At 46.7% G+C, this 20,162-nt stretch overlaps 1 protein-coding gene across 2 annotated transcripts in view; it reads left to right on the top strand.

Annotated features, from left to right (window-relative positions):
* Positions 1-1,750: 1,750 nt before the first annotated feature.
* Positions 1,751-20,162, top strand: part of LOC135902256 (polypeptide N-acetylgalactosaminyltransferase 1-like) — a 55,316-nt gene continuing 36,904 nt past the window's right edge. Inside the window, exons 1-2 of one of the 2 annotated variants that reach the window (XM_065432243.2) lie at positions 1,751-2,503; positions 3,063-3,232. In XM_065432243.2, the coding sequence (XP_065288315.1) occupies positions 2,043-2,503; positions 3,063-3,232 (631 nt within the window). In that variant the 5' untranslated portion in view covers positions 1,751-2,042. The remainder of the gene's footprint in view (positions 2,504-3,062; positions 3,233-20,162) is intronic. The other variant, XM_065432250.2, reaches the window with a different exon arrangement.

The following is a 20,162-nucleotide window of genomic DNA, read 5'->3' as shown; positions in this document are numbered from 1 at the left end:
AAAGAAAGAACGAAAAAGAAAAGCAACGACGGCAGACTTCCACGATTCCTCCGGTTCTCAACTCCTTTACTGTGAACCGGCCGTACACGGTTGCTCAGTGGCTATGGTGTTGGGCTGCTGAGCACGAGGTCGCGGGATCGAATTCTGGCCACGGCGGCCGCATTTCGATGGGGGCGAGAACACCCGTGTACGTAGATTTAGGTGCACGTTAAAGAACCCCAGGTGGTCGAAATTTCCGGAGTCCTCCACTAAGGCGTGCCTCATGATCAGAAAGTGGTTTTGGCATGTAAAACCCCATACTTCCTTTACTGCGACGGCATTTTCCAACCTTGAAGACCACCATTTTTGTTTGCCTGCTTTTTTCTTAATTGTGCTCACCCATTACGGAGAACTGGAGAAGAAGCCAGCGGTTATAGGGCGGTTGATTAAGGAGAAGGGGTACGGTCGTATGGAAATGTTTAATTTGGGTAAGAATTAAAACAAAAAAAATGGTAGGCGACCCTAATCTTTGACTATAGGTGTGTCTTAGTGTCACTCGCACCTCGGCGTTGGTGTCCTTTAGATTAACTTTAGGCGAATGCAACACGCCAACCGAACTCGGTGGCAAATGTTTTCCATTAATTAGCCGGTTAAAGATCATGCTACCTTCTTGCGTGTGACGTCATTAGTGACGTCATTACTACCGCTTCTACTTCCGGGTTTCCAGGAATTTCCCCGAAGTCGTGCTCACGTTGTGGGTCTCTAAAGTCTAGGATTCTGTGCCTTGGTGTGCGTTAATCAGTGGTTTCTAATTAATTATAATTATTACGGACCCACCAGTAACTCAACTTATAACTAAACTTAAGCTCTGCTATCGCATGAATTTTGCACTGTACTATTTTTCTAATTTATTTTGAATTTCATCTTCGGTCGTCTCAGTGATTTCAAATTAATCCTAATTATTTCGCGCACTTCAGTAATTCAACCTGTAACTAAACTTATGCTCTGATATCATATCTATAATGAAATTCATGAATTTTGTAGTGTTCTATATTTCCTTCGTATTTCTGATTTATATTGAATTTAGTCCCCGGTCGTCTCAGTGATATCTAATTATAATTATTCCAGACACTTCGGTCACTCAACTTGTAACTAACCTTACCCTCTGATATCATGTTTATAATGAAACCCATGAATTTTGTACTGTACTACTTTTTTCAAAATTTTTTTCTGATTTATTTGGAATTTCCTCCGCGATCGTCTCCGCACGTGAACCGGGATCGAATCCCGACCACGGCAGCCGGGATTCGACAAGGTGTTTTATTTAGCTGCATCAAATTTTTAAAAGATTGCCTATGGCAGATAGCACAATTCTAACCCTTGATCTAAACTACTCGATGAGGGGCCATTACTTCTACGAGAAATGAAAATGCGCATTTGAATAATTAACGTAATTACGATGATTAACTTTTTAATTATTTACTTTACACCTCATATTTCAATCTACGAATTATAGCCGCTGAGTTCGCACGGCGTATCCACTTAGAACGAATTCTCTGGACAGCACCAGTTCGGAGATATTAATTTTCAACGTGTCCGTCGAATTGCATTCGTCTTCCAGTTTCTTTTGTCTGCACTTCTTCAATTTTGTGCCTTTGAGAATCACACACTTTTTAAAAAAACGCGGGAAATACAAAAATTTCATTTTACTTCGAGAGATGGCGCAAGCTGCTACCTCGATGCGAAGAAAAACGAGAGCTTCCGCGAGGCTGTTATTCATTCGTCCAGCCAGCAAAAAACATGGTTGTCTCGCTGCGTGCTGCGCTGACTTTCGCTCCCGCCGATGTCAAGTGAGTCGCTGCCCTCGCGTGCTCCTACTGACGCTTCGCGCTGCTCGCTCCACTCGGCCAGCTGGGTGTGTGCCACGTGTGTTTTCGTAGTCATGTCGAAGATCTTGAGAATGCCGCGTTACGTCCACACGAGGGAACACCTGTCGCGGCTCGGCGCGTCGCCTCAGTTCCTCGGCTTCGCAGTTTGATGGGCCGCGGGCAGCGTAGAGCACGATGGCCCTGCTCTTCTCGCGGCGCCGTCGACCCACTCTTGTTCGTCTCCTCTCGGTGCTAGCAGTCGCCGGGGTCACAGTGCTTTTGCTTCGAAGCCGGACCACTTCCGATGACCACCTCGACGATCGGATCGTCTTCCGAGAACGGCTTTCTCCGAAGTCCGGAGCTGGCGATGACCGTGGAAAGCTGGCTGCCACCGCGAGGGACGCCGAGGTGCAGAAGGCCCAAGCACCGCGCTACCACGGCGACGATAGCCCGCTGCTCCCGAACGTGTACGACCCGGACGAGACGGAATTCTTCGGAAGGTTCATTGAAGACTGGGGCAAGGACGGCGCGGGAGTGAACCTGAAGGGCTCCGAAAAAGAGAGGGCTGACAAGGAATTCTCGAGAGCTGGCTTCAACGCCTACGTTTGCGACCGCTTACCGTTAAATAGGACGCTGGGTGACCGTCGTCACCGCAGGTAGGATTTGAACTTTGTCACTTCTGTTTAATTGGCGTCCGCGTACATTGAATGATTTCCGGTGAGCGAATTCCGCGATCTTCGCGTTTGCTCTGACGCGCGCGCAACCATTCGAACGTAGGAAAGTAAGACCAATAAAATATTTCATTTCGATCGTTCAGCTTCATTCACCGTTCGTTCTCACGTAATATTTTCTCCAATTACACCATGTGCTGTCCGTGGGATGAGCGTTTGCTATTTGGCGGCGGTGTAGCTGTGTTGTGCAACTCGAGGAGGTGTAGCAGTACAGGTAATACTAGTACAGTACGTAGCTGTTGCCCGCACGGAAGGCTGTGTCATATGGCCCGTTGATGATACGTAGTCGTACCTGCGACATAACGCGTCCGCCAGCAGGACACTCGATGCTTCTTGTTACTACTCGGACTTAATTCTGTATTGTTGGCGTCACCGTTGCGTAACTTGATCGGGATCACCTTGGGCAGGATGTGAGCAAACGCGGCGTCGCTGACACCGTTATCGAATGTCACCTGCCCTGTTTTCCTGCTTCTCTTTTCCGCAGCTGCCGGAGGGCAAACTATGACGTTGAGAGACTCCCCACCGCTTCCGTGGTGATCATCTTTACCGACGAACTCTTCTCGGCGCTCCTGAGAACTGTGTACAGCGTGATAAATCGCACCCCCCGTCGCATGCTGAGGGAAATCATCCTCGTCGACGACCACAGCCAAATTGGTGAGTCCACGTAGTGGGCGATTTCACATTCGGAACAACTTTTCTGATCTGTTTAGGGCACACTTGCCTATCGAAATTCCTACTGACGTCGTTTTGCTTTCTTTTCACGTGATAATATTGAACTTAATTATACTTGATGCGTTTTAGTAATCTTATGCGTAAGTGTGCATGTGTACACGTGTACATTTGAATCAACTGTGGCATTCCTCATAGCCTAGCATATGCAACATTGCAGAGAAAAACTCCATCACTTATTTTTGTTGCAGGCTGTATGAGGGCATCTGATGTTGCTTGTCTGTGTACATTTGTCAGGTGCATTTAGAAAGACTGGCATTACTGGTATCATAGACAGCTGACATTGATAGTTGCTCTTTTCACATCATAAGCCATTTCTTCATGTCACAACATGCTGCTATGTAATAACAAATCAAGGTTATGTGGATCAGTGGGTCCAAGGAGCTGTTTGTTCTTTTGTCTGCCATAGAAAACAAGGTAGCACTTCTTGCCTTGCAGTTTTATCGTTCCCATTATCTACAAGAAATGACAAGGTCAATGAACAGCATTTCAGTTAGGCAACATTCACGATCAGAGGGCCACACGCTGTACCGCAATTTTCTTATTACATCTAATAAATGGTGCACAACCTAAAAGAATGCATTTGAGGAGGGAGAAAAAAGTGCAACCTGTATATGTTTCATTTAACCAGGGGATGAGTGGCACTGGTGGCAATAAGCGTCCTCTTCCATGTGTATGGCCAGGGCACAGCAGATATTCAGCATGACTGCTCAGAAAGGCGCTATGTCTACATTTAGCTGAGAGGGAGAGCTTCCAGATTTTCATAATGCAAAATAACGTTGTGCACAAATATTTAGAGCAAGAATGGTTCACAATAACAAAAATTAAAGTTGTGAACCTGGTAAGCCCTAGATGATGTTTTAAGGAAATGCTTTGTATTCACCATAGTGCATTCTTTAACCTCTACACAAAAATGCTTGTGCACAGATGCTTTTGCATCTGTGCAAACCCACAAAATTGAGCTGAATAGCATTACAATTTTATTGCCTCTGAGCATTATTGTAGTTGTTGCTGTGTTTGCAATGAAAGGTAATATTATGCATGTAACTGAGTGTCTGTGAAATTTGTCTGCTGTATTCATTACCCAAAACTAAAGGCAATTGCAAGGATTGCGGGGATTTACCTGTAATAAAAAAAATGAAGCAATCATATCTTTCACATTTTCACTCTCTTCTGGTGCTATATTGTTCTAAAGTTTGATATTTCGATATTCAAATAGCCAAATATTTTGCATAGAGGTGTCATGTGCCAGAAGAACATACCACAAGTATAAAGCTCTGCTTTAGTTCTTATGATACAGTTGTCTATAACTGGCAATTCTTATACATACAACATGTTGCAGAAATGTTTTACACGGAATGCAGGAGGCAACATAATGTTCAGTGGTTCTTGAGCATTGTCTACTATCTCAAAGCTTGATGAAACTGAAAATCAGTGCAGTCGGGGAAAAAAATGGAAAGGTGTACTGTTTGGAGGACAGGTAGGCAATATTGGCATCGCATTTTTTGCAGGAACTGCAAACCATTTTCTGTCTTTTACACGCACAGTTTATAATGAACACCACAAAAAGCATACACAGTTGTTTTGGAATGGAGTGATGTACACAGCATCAGTTAAAAGGATCACAATGCTTTGTTGACTTGCACTGTGTTGTTAAAATCATTTGTGCCCTAGTGGAGATTTCCACTTAGACATGTAATTTAGGTGTTAAAGGTAGCTTCTGTGTATTTGTTTTCTTTGTTATTGCACTGTCTTGCATTTTGTCACTCTATTTTTTATTCTTATACGTGTTTGCTTCCATGAAGTCGTTGGTGTGGAAGAAGAATTATGGTAGCAGGGGGTCTCAGCAACGAGAAGGGGCAGCTTATGAGGTCAGTTTGCATTTGCTGCTGACACATGACATGGAAGGCAGAGAACGGAGTGGGCATTCATTGCAGGACCTAACTTGGACATTTGTTGTGAACAGATGGGCATTTCACTAGCAATGCATGTATAGCAGCTTGGGCTGTGCAAGATTATATACTGCTTCATTTCAGTTTGGATTTAGACCTTTACTTCTTTCTTTGTTTTCCCTTACATTTTTCCATTAAGGTGTATCACAGGGTAATGCATGACATGCTGCAACAGAAACTGCTTATGCTGCAACCAGCACATGAGGCTTAGGAATTGCTATTCATCATTACTGCTATGACAACAAAGTGCATGTATATCGCTGCCATATTTAGATGTTTGTACACATTTTTCGTTCGCCTAGTCACACGACAAGTTCGCTGTATACATACACATTTTTTTGTACGGTACAAACAACAGGAAAAGAATGTGTGCTAGCTGCTAGACAATTCAATTTTCTTTGCCTTGCTCTTTTTCGATTATCTTTTCAACCTATTAAAATAAAGACAGATATCTGGGGCTGTATTATTGAAGCATTCATTTCCTTCGCTTGTATTCATTTCCTGTCACCGACCATCCGCAGTGGTGGCTGTGGCGTTTGCCCCGCTAAGCCCGAGGGCGCGGGATCGAATCCCGGCCGCGGCGGCCGCGTTTCGATGGGGCGAAATGCAGAAAAGCCCGTGTACTGTGCATTATGCGCACGGTAAAGAAACCCAGGTGGTCAAAATTAATACGGAGTCCCCCGCTACGGCGCGCCTCATAATCTGTTCGTGGTGTTGGGTCGTTATACGCCAGAATTTAAATTTTTGCCTGTCACACACGCGGCGAGTGGCCGATACCAGAGTAACGAAAGCGTGCCGCCATACAAACTACGTAACAGCGGAAGGTGATAAGAATAAAAAATTCAGAGAATCGTTACAAAGCATGGTCCCTAAATTAAAAAAAAAAGTTCTGGGATTTTACGTGCCAGAACCGCGATCTGACTGTGAGGCACGCAGTAATGGGAACTCCTGAAATTTGGACCACCTGGGCTTCTTTAACGTGCACCTAAATGTTTAGCGTGCTCCTAAAGCACGGGTGTTTTCGCATTTCGCCCTCATCGAAATGCGGCCGCTGTGGCCGGGATTCGATCCCGCGACCTCGTGCTTAGCAGCCAAATAACGTAGCCACTAAGCAACCACCGCGGGTAGCATGGTCCATGTAAGGAAAGGGGTAGTGACGTGCAATGAAACAATTTTTACTGCTAGGCGTTCTTTAATCGGTACCAAAATGACATTGCAGTGTTCGCATTCTGTCTCAAGGGGACACGTACCCGCGACATTGGACTGAATAGCACCGCTATGTAGATACACATATACAGCCCCCGAGCCACCGTGGCAAATCTCATGCCTTTTGACATGCTGGGAGAAGCGACATTTACACGTAATATCGCGCTCAATATGAGTTGCAACAGGGAGTTCGCCGTACACGGCGGCGCCTACATACGAAAAATTGATGAAATAAACGCCCCTCCTAATACTGGTATTTAGTTAGCTGATCGGCGCCAACGTACAGTCCTTCAGGTTTTTTTCTTTTTTTATATATATAAAAAACCGCTGGCTTCGTGTTGCAACTACGTGATAGTACTTCAAGCGAAAGGAAAAGCTGATATTGGTGCTGACCAGGACGGTGGCGACACGGTTGGATTCTGCTGTGGTTGAAAAGCAAGAGCGTCATGCATATTGTTTGCTACGCAGGACGATATGTGGATACTTATCAACACAACTTACGCTGAAGCAGCGTTGACAACGTGTACGGTTCATCTGAAAAAAAAAAAAAGAAAGAAAGAGCTGGTCGGGCGCTGCTATGTTGTTCTCTCTCTTTCCATTCAGCCTTTTCTTGCAGCCCCATCGAGCTATCCTTTCTCAGTCCTGTGATCCCATATATCCCGTTAAACATTTTTTTGCTTTATTGTTTGTTGTGTATGAGACCAATTAAAAGGGTCTTAACGCGGCGGATACTGCATTTTTACGACGTATATGCTCAATCGGTGGACATTCGCAAGCGTAGCAGTAAAATAAATTACAAATCTTACCGCAGTAAATTTTTGGTGAGGTTTAGAACGCAGCAGTTGAATAAAAGAACATATCAACTGTAGAAAGGCGTACATATTAGAGCGACTGGGCCCACTCACGCAAATTTGAACGCACCGCCTCCGTTTCTGTGCACGACTTTCGAACAAATCAATACTGCACGGAGCTTTCAGATCGATCAATGAGCGGAAAGACAGTATTTGATCTGTATAAGTGTCACGTAATTGCCGTTGGCATATGACGAAAGTCGTGTCGCATAATTTAGTTCTTCTATCAGGAGCATCGAAAACTATAAAGAGGTTGCAGCCATGCATACGAAAATCAGGCGACCCGCGTTCCTTCGATCCCTTCTAGATTTGGGGTCTTAAAATATGGAGGTAAACGCCGTATTACAGCTGTCATGAGGCAGACTTTTTTCTAAAGTACATTAATAAAGTAACAGGCCGCAGTTACACCCTGCTATAAAATTCACTGGTTACTCCTGACCATAGAGTTTCATATTACCATAACTATCTCGCGCTTCGATCGCTCAACTAGCATGGTTATGATGGGAAGTACAGGCTGCGGATTCGTATTTCGTTGACTGGCGAACTAGTCTACAGGTATTTTTTTTTGGCAGTTTTGGTTTCGTTCTAAGCGCAACTGCTGTAACCCGCAGTGCGACGCAACGCTCTCTGCCTTTTTTCGGTTGCTCGAAGTGGCGACAGCGCGCGATGCCAGCAGCTGGAACGATGTTTGTGTCGCCGTGTGGTGTCGAAGGCCTGACGAGAAAGCGACGGCATCGTAAACGTTGAAAGAACGTGTTTTGACCGTTTGGACCTTGGTTTGTTAAATGGGTTAGGCTGGCGCTGTAGCGTTACGTGCTTCATGAAACTTCAGAAGAGCAAAAGCTTGTGCAAGACATGCACAGTTGTACTTGTGCATGTCTCAATCGAATTTGCCTTGACAATCAAATTTGATTGAGGGCTTCATTGCACATTGCTGGTTTATGTGCTCATTGAAATGTGTGTTTCAGGACATTTGAGAACACAAACTTACTGGTTGCTGCTACGTGGCTGCAGTCTGCTGTCGCAAAATGGGCAAGTACAAAGTCACGCCATAACAGCTGCTGGCGCACGCTTCAGAAGCGGTGCGTCGATAGAAAATATGATGACATACTCAATATGATGACATACTCGCAGGAGGCCATAAGCGTCCTAGCTAGCACTGCAGCAGATGTGCTTAAAGGTACTTGAAGACGTTCAGCAATCGTGAAAGCCAACACAGCCTTTCGAAAGTGCGAGAGAGCTCGCAAATGCTTTGTCATCTGCGAGAAAAGTCTCGCGTTCGCAGCGAGCAGGCGTCGTAGCAGACGACACTTGTACCTCTCAAAGGCGCAAAACTTTCTCCCACTACAAAAATTTATTTCCATAAATACTTGATGACTATTTTTATATAATTACATGCACGGTTGTTATTGCTGTTCTAAAAATGAATAAATAATTATTCTCTGGCGCTAAAACGGGAACAGATTTGCAGAAGAATGCGTACCCTGGTGTGCCCTGGTGGTAAACCGCGCTTCAATCTCAGTCATACAAAGTTTATGCAATGTGTTGTGCATTATATAAGGTGCTGCAGAAATAAAATTTGATTTTGCGCGATAATATTCGAGCATAGCTTCCTTTATTGCGCCGCAAGCAAACGCCGCTAGTCTAAAGATCGAAGTCAACCCGAAGCCTGTACTTTCCATCATTCCCATGTAGGTTGAGGCAACGCTCAGGAGAGCCCCCGTAGACACTAGCGCCACATTTCCCTCTAGGGTATCTATTTAGAAACTCTATGCTCCTGACCTTTCTGTGGCAATGAAGGGAAAGCTACGGAGGCAAAGCGCGCACAAGTGAGGGCGCTTCCGAAAGAAGTCCCGTGTTTTCATCCATATTAGTTTAAGCTGGGGAAGAGAAAAGATAAACACCTTATTAGCAACAGTTAAATAAGATAAAACACACCGCTGAATGTAAAAGTTTACTTATTTTGCGGCTTTTCCCTTCTGCCTCTGGGCAATCGCGAAACCGTCGCACGTGAAACTGCGTCGATTCAGCGTCTGTTCCGAGCGACCAAGAGCACTGTCAAACGCTGGCGGACTACTTGGCGCCGTAACACATGTGCAGCAGCCACACGCCCCCCGTGGCTTTCCCTTCATTTCCTCACAATGTTGTCCGCGAGTATAGACAAACTTGAGATGTTTTAGTAGATGTGTTCAAAAAACGCCTACATTATATAAAGTTCACTCGATAGGTTTAGAGACGGTGGGGCAAACTTTAGTGAACATTTAGCAACTCCTTTGTCTCACTTTAGGGACACGCTCGAAAAAAGTTGGCAACACTGCACCTGAATTACCGTTGGTCATTTGTTTACCCCCTTCCACACATTCCGATATCAAGTGTCAGAGTTCATTTGAGGCCCTTCTAAACTGGTTTCAATCTTGGAACAGGGCGTCTTTTTTAATAGTTGTGGTGTTCCAGATTCCTTGTGCGTCGAGTGGTTTTTCAAACCGTACACTGCGCCAAGCATTTTGGAAGTGCTGGTATTGCGTTGCTGCTTCGCATGTATCAGATTTTGTTGAACAGTAAGCAGTGGGGTCGGTGTTGGCAAAAGAAATCGTTCAAAAAGGAAGCCTATTTCGCCAGGATAAAGAACCTATTGATTCCTAAAGCAAGAAATTCACAACTATTTTTTTTTCAGTGGCCTGTGGCAACATTGGCGTTGAGTGTATAAGCTATGCTCTGGCACCCAGACAGTGTTTGAGGTCGATCCGACGACGCTGTGACGTGGCGAGACATACTGCGCGAGGACACGCGTGCAATCTGTTATTGCGCTATACTATATACAGGGTGTTTCAGCGAACACTTTCAAAAATCTTTAAAAGCTGCCTGTGGCAGATATCACAATTCTGGTTCATGAGCTGGTCTACCCGAAGCGGTGGACCATACTTGCACAAAAAATTGAATGCAATATCGACAGCTTTTAAAGACAGACAGGCAGCGTTTAAAGATTTTTGAAAGTGTTCGGTGAAACACCCCATATACAATTGGCTGGCCTCCAGTGGTGGCCTCCGTTGCAGTACGGCAACGTTGTGAAAGAGCCGGCGCTAAAGCTCGTTTCGGAACGTCCATGCTGCGGTATTTATTCCAAATTAGAACTGCCAAAGTGCGTGGCGTTTCGAGGTCAAGGACGCGGCAGCCGCACACTGGGGAAAGTGAAATTCAAGAGCGCGCGGGAACCGATCAAAGATGCAGCGTTCCGCTACGGCGCATCTGGAGGATTTTTTTATGCGAAGCATATTACGAGGGCTCAACCCAGCTCCTCAGGCGCGGCGGTGTCGCCTTGAAACCACGTGACACCGTGACGTCACGACAGAGGAGAAGTGGCTTTGGCTCAACTCTTGCAAGATGGGCTGGGTGGGAATCGAACCAGGGTCTCCGGAGTGTAGACGGAGACGCTACCACTGAGCCACGAGTACGATGCTTCAAAGCGGTACAAAAGCGCCTCTAGTGAATGCGGTGTTGCCTTAGAAACGAGCTGTTTCTAAGGCTCAGGCGTGCGTCGCTTGCTCAGGCGCACATTTCGTTGCCGCGCCGAACGCTGCGTTGCTCGACGCTCACCGCGTCAAATGCGGGGCGTCCAAGGCGAAGCAGAGTAACGCATGAGTTGTTTCTTCGTCTAGCCGAACCAAATATAGCCAAGCAACAGCAGTTCACCAAGCTAAACAGTGGTTCAACAACTAAAATAAAGGCTAGTATGCTTCGCATCCTGGGCTTAACCTTACCTAAGCCACAGCCATTTTTTTTCTTTCAATGATACGATTTCTTTGCGAACCATGCTGCCTTGCATGAATAGCTCACATAAATTTGAATTGCGCGCCCCCTTGGAGGGGGTGGGGGGTGATCAAACCTCGGTCCTCCAGCGCAGCAACCCGGTGCTCTAAGCATTAGGCCACTGCAGCACTTCTATCGGAGCAACGCCAACTAGGTTTTTGAGAAAATAGCCGCGTGTGCGCAAGAGCACATGTGCGCGCGCACCCGAGCAGTTGCGAAGGGGCCGCTTTTGGGCATCTTGTGACGTGGATGATGTGCCGGGCCGGAGACACACGAGTGGGCAGATAAGGTGAGGAAAGACAGGGTTGTGTTTGTTGACGCATTAGTAGTGAGGGTGCGAACCAGATATGAACGTCGTAGCCACAAAACTCATGGCCACAAAACTCATGGCTCCTTCAACTACTGATTCAGAACACTTACCAAGAGATTCAGAGTAGTAACATACGTCAGCCATCCAGCTGTGACGTATAGATTGTCGCGGTCGTCACTCGAGCGTGGACGCATCGAGCGTGACGACGAAACTCGCCGTGCATCGTTTCTCTATCGCTTGTTGTCGCTTACACTTTTAACACAGCTTTGCAATCTTCCGAAAGGCTCTTGTGAGTCGTCTGACACCGCTGTAGGTAGCTTATCGTTGCCTTCTTTGACATAGGCTTTGCCGATGTTTACCGTTTGGTGTTGGCTTGACAAGTCTTCCGATAAGTCCTTCTCAGAGCGCACTGCTACCGTTGTTGGTTTCAGGGGTTGTCGACTTGTAACCTGCACGTCTACAGTGGGCTCAACAGAAACGTGCTTTTTCTTTCTTTTTCCCGGGTGGGATGTTGGTGGGTGTTCACGTGTTCACTCGCACAAGTGTTCACGTGTCGGAAGGGGTTCGATGCTCGACCGCATAAAGCTCATCACCATGAGTGGCCTCGAATGAAGTGATTTCCCAGGCCCCCGCAGTTCTTGGTCTTGCCTCAAGTTCTCAGCTGCCGGGGTACAACATCGATGCGAGCGCAACTCCTCTCAAAGCGACGGGAAAGCGAGCGATTCGTGGCAGTCACTAAAAAAGAACGCATTGACGGCCACACTCTTAGAAAAATGTTCGTAAATTGGTATTAACTCCTTCGCTCACTAACACTTTATATATGTTGCTAGATTTACACTGTCCTCCTATAGTACCCCGAGGGACCGATAATTGATGTGGATGTTCGTAAATGCAACTAACCTCAGTTCAACCTGCGATATGTTTTCCCGTGTAATGCCAATCTTAAGGATTTAACTAATATGGCTTACAATTTTTTGAATGATGCTGAGTGAGCAAACCTGTAAACCACAGCCACCAACGACAGGCTTGTTTAAATCACCGTTACCGTCGTAGAGCTAGACGAAGCCAGATCAAGTGACCAAAGCGTGCCACCGTTTTATATGTTTTGCTAGTTGGTTCACATCGCAGCCATTATGACTCCATTTTCGAGCCCTAGGTTCTAGGAATACCTGACAGAAAGTACGTTTGAGCCATTTGGCTTTACCGCGAGGGGTGTCTCTGGCTTAAGTCGGACACTACTAACCGTCATGCCGGAAGGTGATCGACATCGTTACAATGGAAAAGTAAACTTAGAAATTCAACCTGAAAGGCTGGAGCCTGTGTCCAACTTAGCAGTTGCTTAGCTACAATAAATTGCAGCTAAGAAGGAGATTTCACTATTTATCAGCCTATGTGTACGAATAAGGTTTGTTTCTACCTCCTTGAGTTATGACCTTCGGCATCCTTGAAATCCTTCCAGTGTCCTTGAACTTTGGGTCACTTTTTCTGTGCGATTCCTGTATGTTAGCAATTATACTTGTTTCTTTTTTTTTAGTATACTTGTGCCGCAGGCCCTGGTGGTGATGCCGTGTGGTTCGCAGAGGTGTAGTTTTGCTGCTGTGGTGTTTGTTTTTTTGTTTCGAGATGACGCGCATTTCAGGTTAACGCTGAGCGCTTGCATGCACCGGCTGGCATTGGTTTAACAACCGAGCATACGTGCCGGGTAATTAACTGACTGGATATATTTCTGTCTGGTTCTCGCATAGTGCCTTGAAGCGTTGCTCAGGTATTTAAGTGATATCTTTGAAGATAGAAAAATAATAAGCAACGGCGGTCACAGCGCACTAAGCAACAGAAAGAACAATGCGGGACGAAGGAATCTTGGGGATTGTGTTGTACGACAGCGGTGATGTATGCAAGTGGCCACGCGCTTTGGCTGCAATTCTTCCCCCTTGGAGAGTTTTGTCTGAGGAGGAGATAGAGAGAAAGACAAGATAAAGGTCACTTGTATGTCGAGCGTTTGTTCGGCCAATAGCATTACAGTTCTTTGTCCATGCGAATTCGCTTTGCCGCTTTCAATCGCCAAGTCGGTTGCGGCGCGTTGACAGTGCCAACCAGCAGCTGATCGCTCATAACTGGAACAATGCCGGTACCGAATCTAACGGGTTATAGTTCTCGCACTTTGGGCGAATAGATAGTGGTGAATCATATAAGAATAGCTATATTAATAATTATATATAATTTCCGAGGTTTTACGTGCCAAAACCATAATCTGATTATGAGACAAGCCTTAGTGGGGGACTCCGGATTAATTTCGGCTACCTGCGGTTCTTTAACGTGGGCCCAATGCACGGTACATGGGCGTTTTTTTGCATTTCGCCCCCGTCGAAATGCGGTCGCCGCTGCCGGGATTTGATCCCGCGACCTCGTGCTTAGCAGCGTAACGCCAAGGCCACTAAGCAACCACGGTGAGTCAGGTGTCCAAATCCACGGCTCGGTGACTAATCTCTCTCAGAAACTGACGCAAATCTCAAAGGCTATGCTTTAATTTTTGCGGATTGTATTCGAAGGAAGTGTTTGAGGAGCCGGAAGCTCGTAATGGCTGCCATGCTGTATGCATTGCCTATTACCAGAAAAAAAATGCAGTATTTGCTGAGCGTTTATGCTCAGCAAATATGATATAATCGTTTCCCATCCGGAAATGAAAATTACAAGCTGTCAGGTTGCATCACCTGCGCGCTTTCAGTTTGAAAGAACTTCGTCGTTCAATAGAAAAGATCGATCCCAACAGCTGGGCGCTGTGTCAGCGGAACCCTTTACTTATGCTGCTTCGCCAGTTGCTGTCAGTTTGACAAATGCGGCGTATTCTGCGCGGTAGGGAGTGAGCGTAAATGAAACGGCGGCTGATGGAGATGCCGCCACGCGCACTCCCTCACATACACATATTGTTGCTGTACGCTGATCAACCAGTAATCGAACACCGTTGTCTTTTTCTTAAGTTCTTAATGAGTATGCCGTTCCGTCGGGATATATATATATATATATATATATATATATATAATGTAGCTTTAGGTATAATAGCTTCCCTCGTGCATGCGCATGTCACCTTCGTAATTCTCGTCTGTAGCGACAAGTGGATGGCCGTGTATACCTTTATGATTTTGTGTTCTTCTAGCTGTTCTGTACAGTGAGATGTCTGTTCGCCAAGCCTGTATATACTGCAGGCTGGGCGTGACGTCATGCAGCCGTGATTTCGGCGTGGGCATCACGTGCCTCAGTTATATGTACAGATGCTGCATACAGTTCACGCTCCGGGAATGCGCCCTAAATATGTTTCGTGTGCCATGCCGCCTTAGCGAGCTCCCGCGTTAATTGTCTCCTATTGGCGTTTGAGAGCTGGTGTTAAAATTGCCTACCTAAAGTAGTCTGTGTAAGTAGCCGCCTTGAAATGAGCCAGTGTGGTCGTGCAACGGCCGATCACCAGAATGACTTCATTGTAGTAGCTGTCGGGAAGCATCGGCGCGATTAATTTATAACACGGCGATGGTTGAGCTTATTCGTCGAGCCCTTCTGTGACCCCAGAGTGGTACTTCCAATTAGCGTAAATTAAAACGCGAACAATTCCGAAACTACTACTGCCGCCTCATTCCGTATCCAGGTTCACCTTCATTTGTAATAATTCAGACCCCAAAACGCACACGTCGGACTACTCCATGCTTAGAATGCGGCTACACTGTAGAGCGATCGTACTTTGCACTTTGCATGTCATTACGCCTAACTGGCGTTCTGATCTATTTTTTGTTGGTGTTTCAATCTGTGCTGATGGTCCCTCCATCGCATCGATACAGGGGATCTACAGCATATGCACAATGTGCAGCTCTTTGCGTCGCTAAGTACGTCGCTATAGTCTACGATGCCCCTGCGATTGCTGACTTCATGGCGGCGCGTTTTTTGTGCCGGCGTCGTTAATCGATCGCGCTCGCGAAGTCTGGAATGGTGTAAAGCGGTCGCTCTGTACATCGACTCGTGCATGTCCGGCCCCGTTCGTCCGGAATGCGTTCCAGCGTCGGACAAGCTTTTCGAGCGCCGTGCGGATTCCCTTTTACCGCATTGCACAACACTATATGCTGTCTCCATGGCAAAAAAAAAAAAGAAAAAAAAAAGAAAGGAGGTTGCGCTCGGCCACCAGTCCTCCTCGTGCCCGGAATGCTCAAGCGGGCGCGTTGAGTCCGTGGCCTTGACTCGAGCACATGTGTCGCACACTATATACCTGCAGCTGCGCGCCGCTGTGAAGCGCGCGTTACGCCATTGCACCCGTGGGCCTTCATTATCTCTCCTCTATTCTTTTTTTGTTCTCCCCTGTTGTCTGCGCCTTTCTCTTTTGGCTTTTGTGCGGGAGCAGCGGCAATGTCACCGGACGACGTCACTAACCGCGCCTGCCTTTAACTTTTTCGCATGGGAGTCCTTTTCAAGTGGGATGCCGTTATAGGCGCCGCAGAGAATTGCGTCGCGAACGCGTGCAGGCGGCCTCCTTTTGCGTCAGGTTGGGGTTGCGCAAAAGGCTCTCCGCTTTGGATGGCGACGTGCAACGTCGCGCGACACCCCCCCCCCCCCTTTTTTTTTTGTACGTCTGCGAAAGGATGGGAGGGGTGAAAGATTCTTAGAGTGCAGACACTGTGATTGTCTCATTCAACGTAAATGTCCGAGCTTTTGTTTCGTTGCAGACCAGGAGCTCTCCTCACCAAAGATTTGGCCTAGCCCAATGTTGCCTCTTAGCTACGCTGACAAGGCGAGAACAGGTGCGTTGAGCGTCGAGAAAACGAACAATGCCCCCCCCCCCCCTCCCCTGAACGCCGTCTTTGTCACTCTCTCCAGTGGATTGCGCTGGGAAGGAGGGAAGCGGCGACGACTACGACGGGATTAAACTTTATGCCCTGACTAGAACTAAAAGGCGATCCTGTCTTCTACACTAGAAAGATAAAGGGTTAGCGATTCCTTTGTGCGGGAGTAACCGCGTGTCCCATATTTAGCGCGAGCGGTCGGAACCCGCCATCTGGAGTTACATTATAACTATGACTGGCGCACGCGGAGTAAACGTACGCCATTTAGGTGCGCGAGAAAATACGAGACAAGCGGTTACTTGCTGACAAGTGAGTTACGATGGACTCTTTCGCTAACGCGGGAAGAACGGCGGTCTTTCGGAGTGTAATAAATAAATCATTTGTCGCCGCAGGTAACGTTACAGCGTAGTATAGTGCAGCGTAACAATTTGAAGCGATGGAAGTTTAAAAAGAATACAAATATTGGAAAAAATTTCACGTAAGCACAAACGAAATATTTAACTTGCAAAATAACTGATGTCAAAGGAAATGCAGAATACACGTATCGTGGATATATAATTAAAGAATACTCGAAAAACATGAACTAATCTGCAGCGAAATGTTCTTTGGTTGAAAAAGAAAGTGGAGCCTTTTCAGTATAGGCTTCATGCAGTGAAACAGTTCCTCGACGTATTCAAGTGTAAGTACATTTGCTTCAAGAAACGTTAGCTCTTTGTTCGGCTTTGCTCTCTGCGTAACACTTCTTCCAGTTTTGTAAGGATGATCAAAAAGCGCGAACTGGACACATACATAGAAACGGCCGCAAGAATCAAAAGTTGCAAGTATAGTGCCTGTGTGCGGGGGGGGGGGGGGGGGGGGTTGTACGTCTGTGCCTAGTTCGCACTTTTTTCGCACTTTGAATACCACTCCAGTTTCGTCTCTTTTGCACCTTCTCGAGCTGTGTGCTGAAATTCTGGTGCCGGTGCTGTCAGTGTCTTCGCTGTCCTCATTGTCACTTAGAAGCCATAGCACCTCCTGGACGAGTTGTATTCGCAATGACAACTGTTCAAAATGTGGCCCTCTCTGTAGATGTAACATTTCACGGGGCTGCTGGCAATGCTACTAAAAAATAAGGAAGGTTTTTACGACAGCGATGTCAAAACAGGGAAGGAAGAACGTTTTCCGTCAGCTTACGCACTTCAAGATGCTGTAGTATGCAATCAGTTGGTCCGGTTTGTCGACGCCGCGGGAATCGCAACATTATAGTTGTGCTGTCAGCTCGTTTCGTGTTGTCAGGACGTGTCTGATGGCAGCGCGCGCAGTGGTCGTCTTGTACACTACGTGTCTGCGTCCATGGTCTTCCGAGACCGCACCGGCGTACCTTTGCGAAATGTGAGCGGGAGATCTCGGAGGCCACGCTGTGCCTGCCCAGCGAATGCAACACGTTATCATGCCACAACCACCTGACACTACCGTAGTACATCAGGCAATGTAATGTCGTCCTGTCTAGCTGCTGGTGGAGATCACGTGCCGATCCGTCGCGATTACATTTAGCTCACTTTCTCTTCGGATGAGGCAAAGAGCGAAGGTATAGTGCACTTTCGCGATTGCGTGGATAATTCCGTTCGCGCGCAGTCGCGTCAAAAATTACGATTTCGCCATAAAAGCCAAATCAGGTCCTATTATCAAAGTCCGTTTCTTGGGCTAAATATATTGATGAGGTTAGGGGCTTGCCAAATTGTTTCAACGTGATGTAATTGTAGTCTGTCACCGGTTATCGATTTGTGTAGGCGAAGTGATCTAAATAGTTAAGCGGATAAATTGCTGTCTCTGCAGCTGATTCAGAAGTCATATAAATAAAGAAAAAATGAGACATCCACCCAAACGTAGCTTAATCGCTCACCGCGCAGTAAGCACCTCCGAACTAGTTTGGGTGACTCCTTGGCGAGTTAAAAAAGAAAGAAGGAAAGAATAGAAAAGTGAGAGCGTGCAGAGCAGCACGGCCAAGGTACGACGACGATTACATTGTCACTTGTTGTCGTTTTCTCTTCTGCTTGTCGACATTATTCTGGTCGAGCTCTGATTTGTTTCTTTTTCAGTTTCGCGCGCTGGCAGGTCCTTCCATTCAGTCCGGCCGCGCCTGTGGAGCCGGGGAATGGTTAGCGTGAGAGAAATGGCAATGGAGACTCCTGTCTGTGTGGCTGGTACAATTTCCGCTTACGGTATCTTCTGCGCTTCTGCACCGCAGGCGCTAATTTACCTCCGGGTCGACCGACTCGCCTCCGCATTCATTTTATCGTTCGTTTTCTTTTTGCGCGCGCACCGCTGTTGCTTCTCTTGGGAGCGAACGAGTTTCGCCAAGGGCGCGGTGCGCTGCATGCGATGCTGCATGATTCACGGTCTCCGTCCGAACTCGCTTCTGTCCGCAGTGCAGGTTTCCTCTTGCTTTTCGTTTCTCCTTCTCTGATGGACCGTGGGGCTTAATTCCGCTGCATGTTGCGATTACGAAGGACGTTCGCTAAGTAGTGCCCGGACTGATTTGATAATATCCGTATGATTGCGGGTGAGGTATCGAATTTCCGCCCAGCGTATAGACGGGTGTTTTGGCGTAGCCCATATTTTGCTGTGATTGGAATATCGGATGTAGCTTAATCCGTGAGCCGTATATCGTAGAGCTGCCCGAATCACTCCTCCATTCGCGTAGCGTGCCTAGAATTGATTAAGTGTGCGAAATAACGGTAGCAGACCCCCGCAAGTTCACGCATTCAGAATGACCGGCCTGACGATCAGGGCACTTGTTAAGAATTTGAGGTGCTCGTGCGAAGAGGGATAAAGTGCGGTCGGCAATATTGGTGGCGCCCGCTTGTGTACTGGCGCTCTATGTGCGCTTTAGAGCGCGTACCGTGTTCTATCAGGTACATTCTGTAGTCCACTTCTAGCGCAAGATGGATTGCGCGGGGCCAAATTATACGCAAGCGCACTTGCGAAATTCCACGTCTCCTGCATTACGTAGTAATAAGGACATCTGGAGAGGTGGCCTGGTGTTGGTAGGTATATAAAAGAGGTGGCTGGTCACGACCATTGTTAAGAGTGAAAATCACCTCGTATAGCCAAGTATTGATTGATTGATTGCTGTGATTTTATGGCGTAAGGGCCAGTCTTGGCCAAAGAGCGCCAAACACATGATGCAATGAGTTAACAGTGGTTCATGAAGTCACGGATGTAACATGACTATAAAGGGGCACAAAATCAGTCGCTATAAATGCGTAAAATATATATGTACTAAAATATGACAATGACAAGTGAGGTGTGCTATGACCATAACATATGTTTCGTGAAGTAATCATAATATGTATAGCTGTACACTGTGCGGGTGCAGTAGCATAAAGACATGCGGTAAGCTTTCGCCCACGAGTGTACAGTCGTGCCATGGAATTCAAGCAGGCCCCGACAATAGAAGCAGTCGTCTTTCAGTCGTGCCGTGCCATGTGTTCTTGCAGTTGGTGCAGGTCCGCCTGCATGTATGGCTATACTCGCATTAACGAAGCGCTTACAGGGTGACCTAGCAAGTGGTAATGACCGCTATAGTTGACCGCGAATGACCGCTTTTTCTTTCTTTCTTTTGATCACAGTTTCGTAATTGTATAACGGAAGGATCGTTGCGATTAACGCTTTCCTGTTCGCTTTTCTGTAAACGCAGTCATGGTACACGGATGCCCACGGAAGTGTATATAGAACGGAGCCTATCCTTTCAGCACCGCACCATTGCACATCTTGTGGGTTCGATTGCCCGCCGCTGTCGCGATATTTACATTTACTTTCATTTTAGTGTCCACTGTCACAAATGCTATAAATAACACTGAATCGTGCTTTCTTTCCTCACTATATTTCCCGCGCACGTTCCTCGTCCTCAGCGGCTCCTTTGCGGAC

The sequence above is a fragment of the Dermacentor albipictus genome, chromosome 1 (assembly GCF_038994185.2).
Source record: "Dermacentor albipictus isolate Rhodes 1998 colony chromosome 1, USDA_Dalb.pri_finalv2, whole genome shotgun sequence".
Taxonomy (NCBI): Eukaryota; Metazoa; Arthropoda; class Arachnida; order Ixodida; family Ixodidae; genus Dermacentor; species Dermacentor albipictus.
Note: the sequence above shows the minus strand (reverse complement) of the source record. Positions and strands in the feature narration are given on the sequence as shown.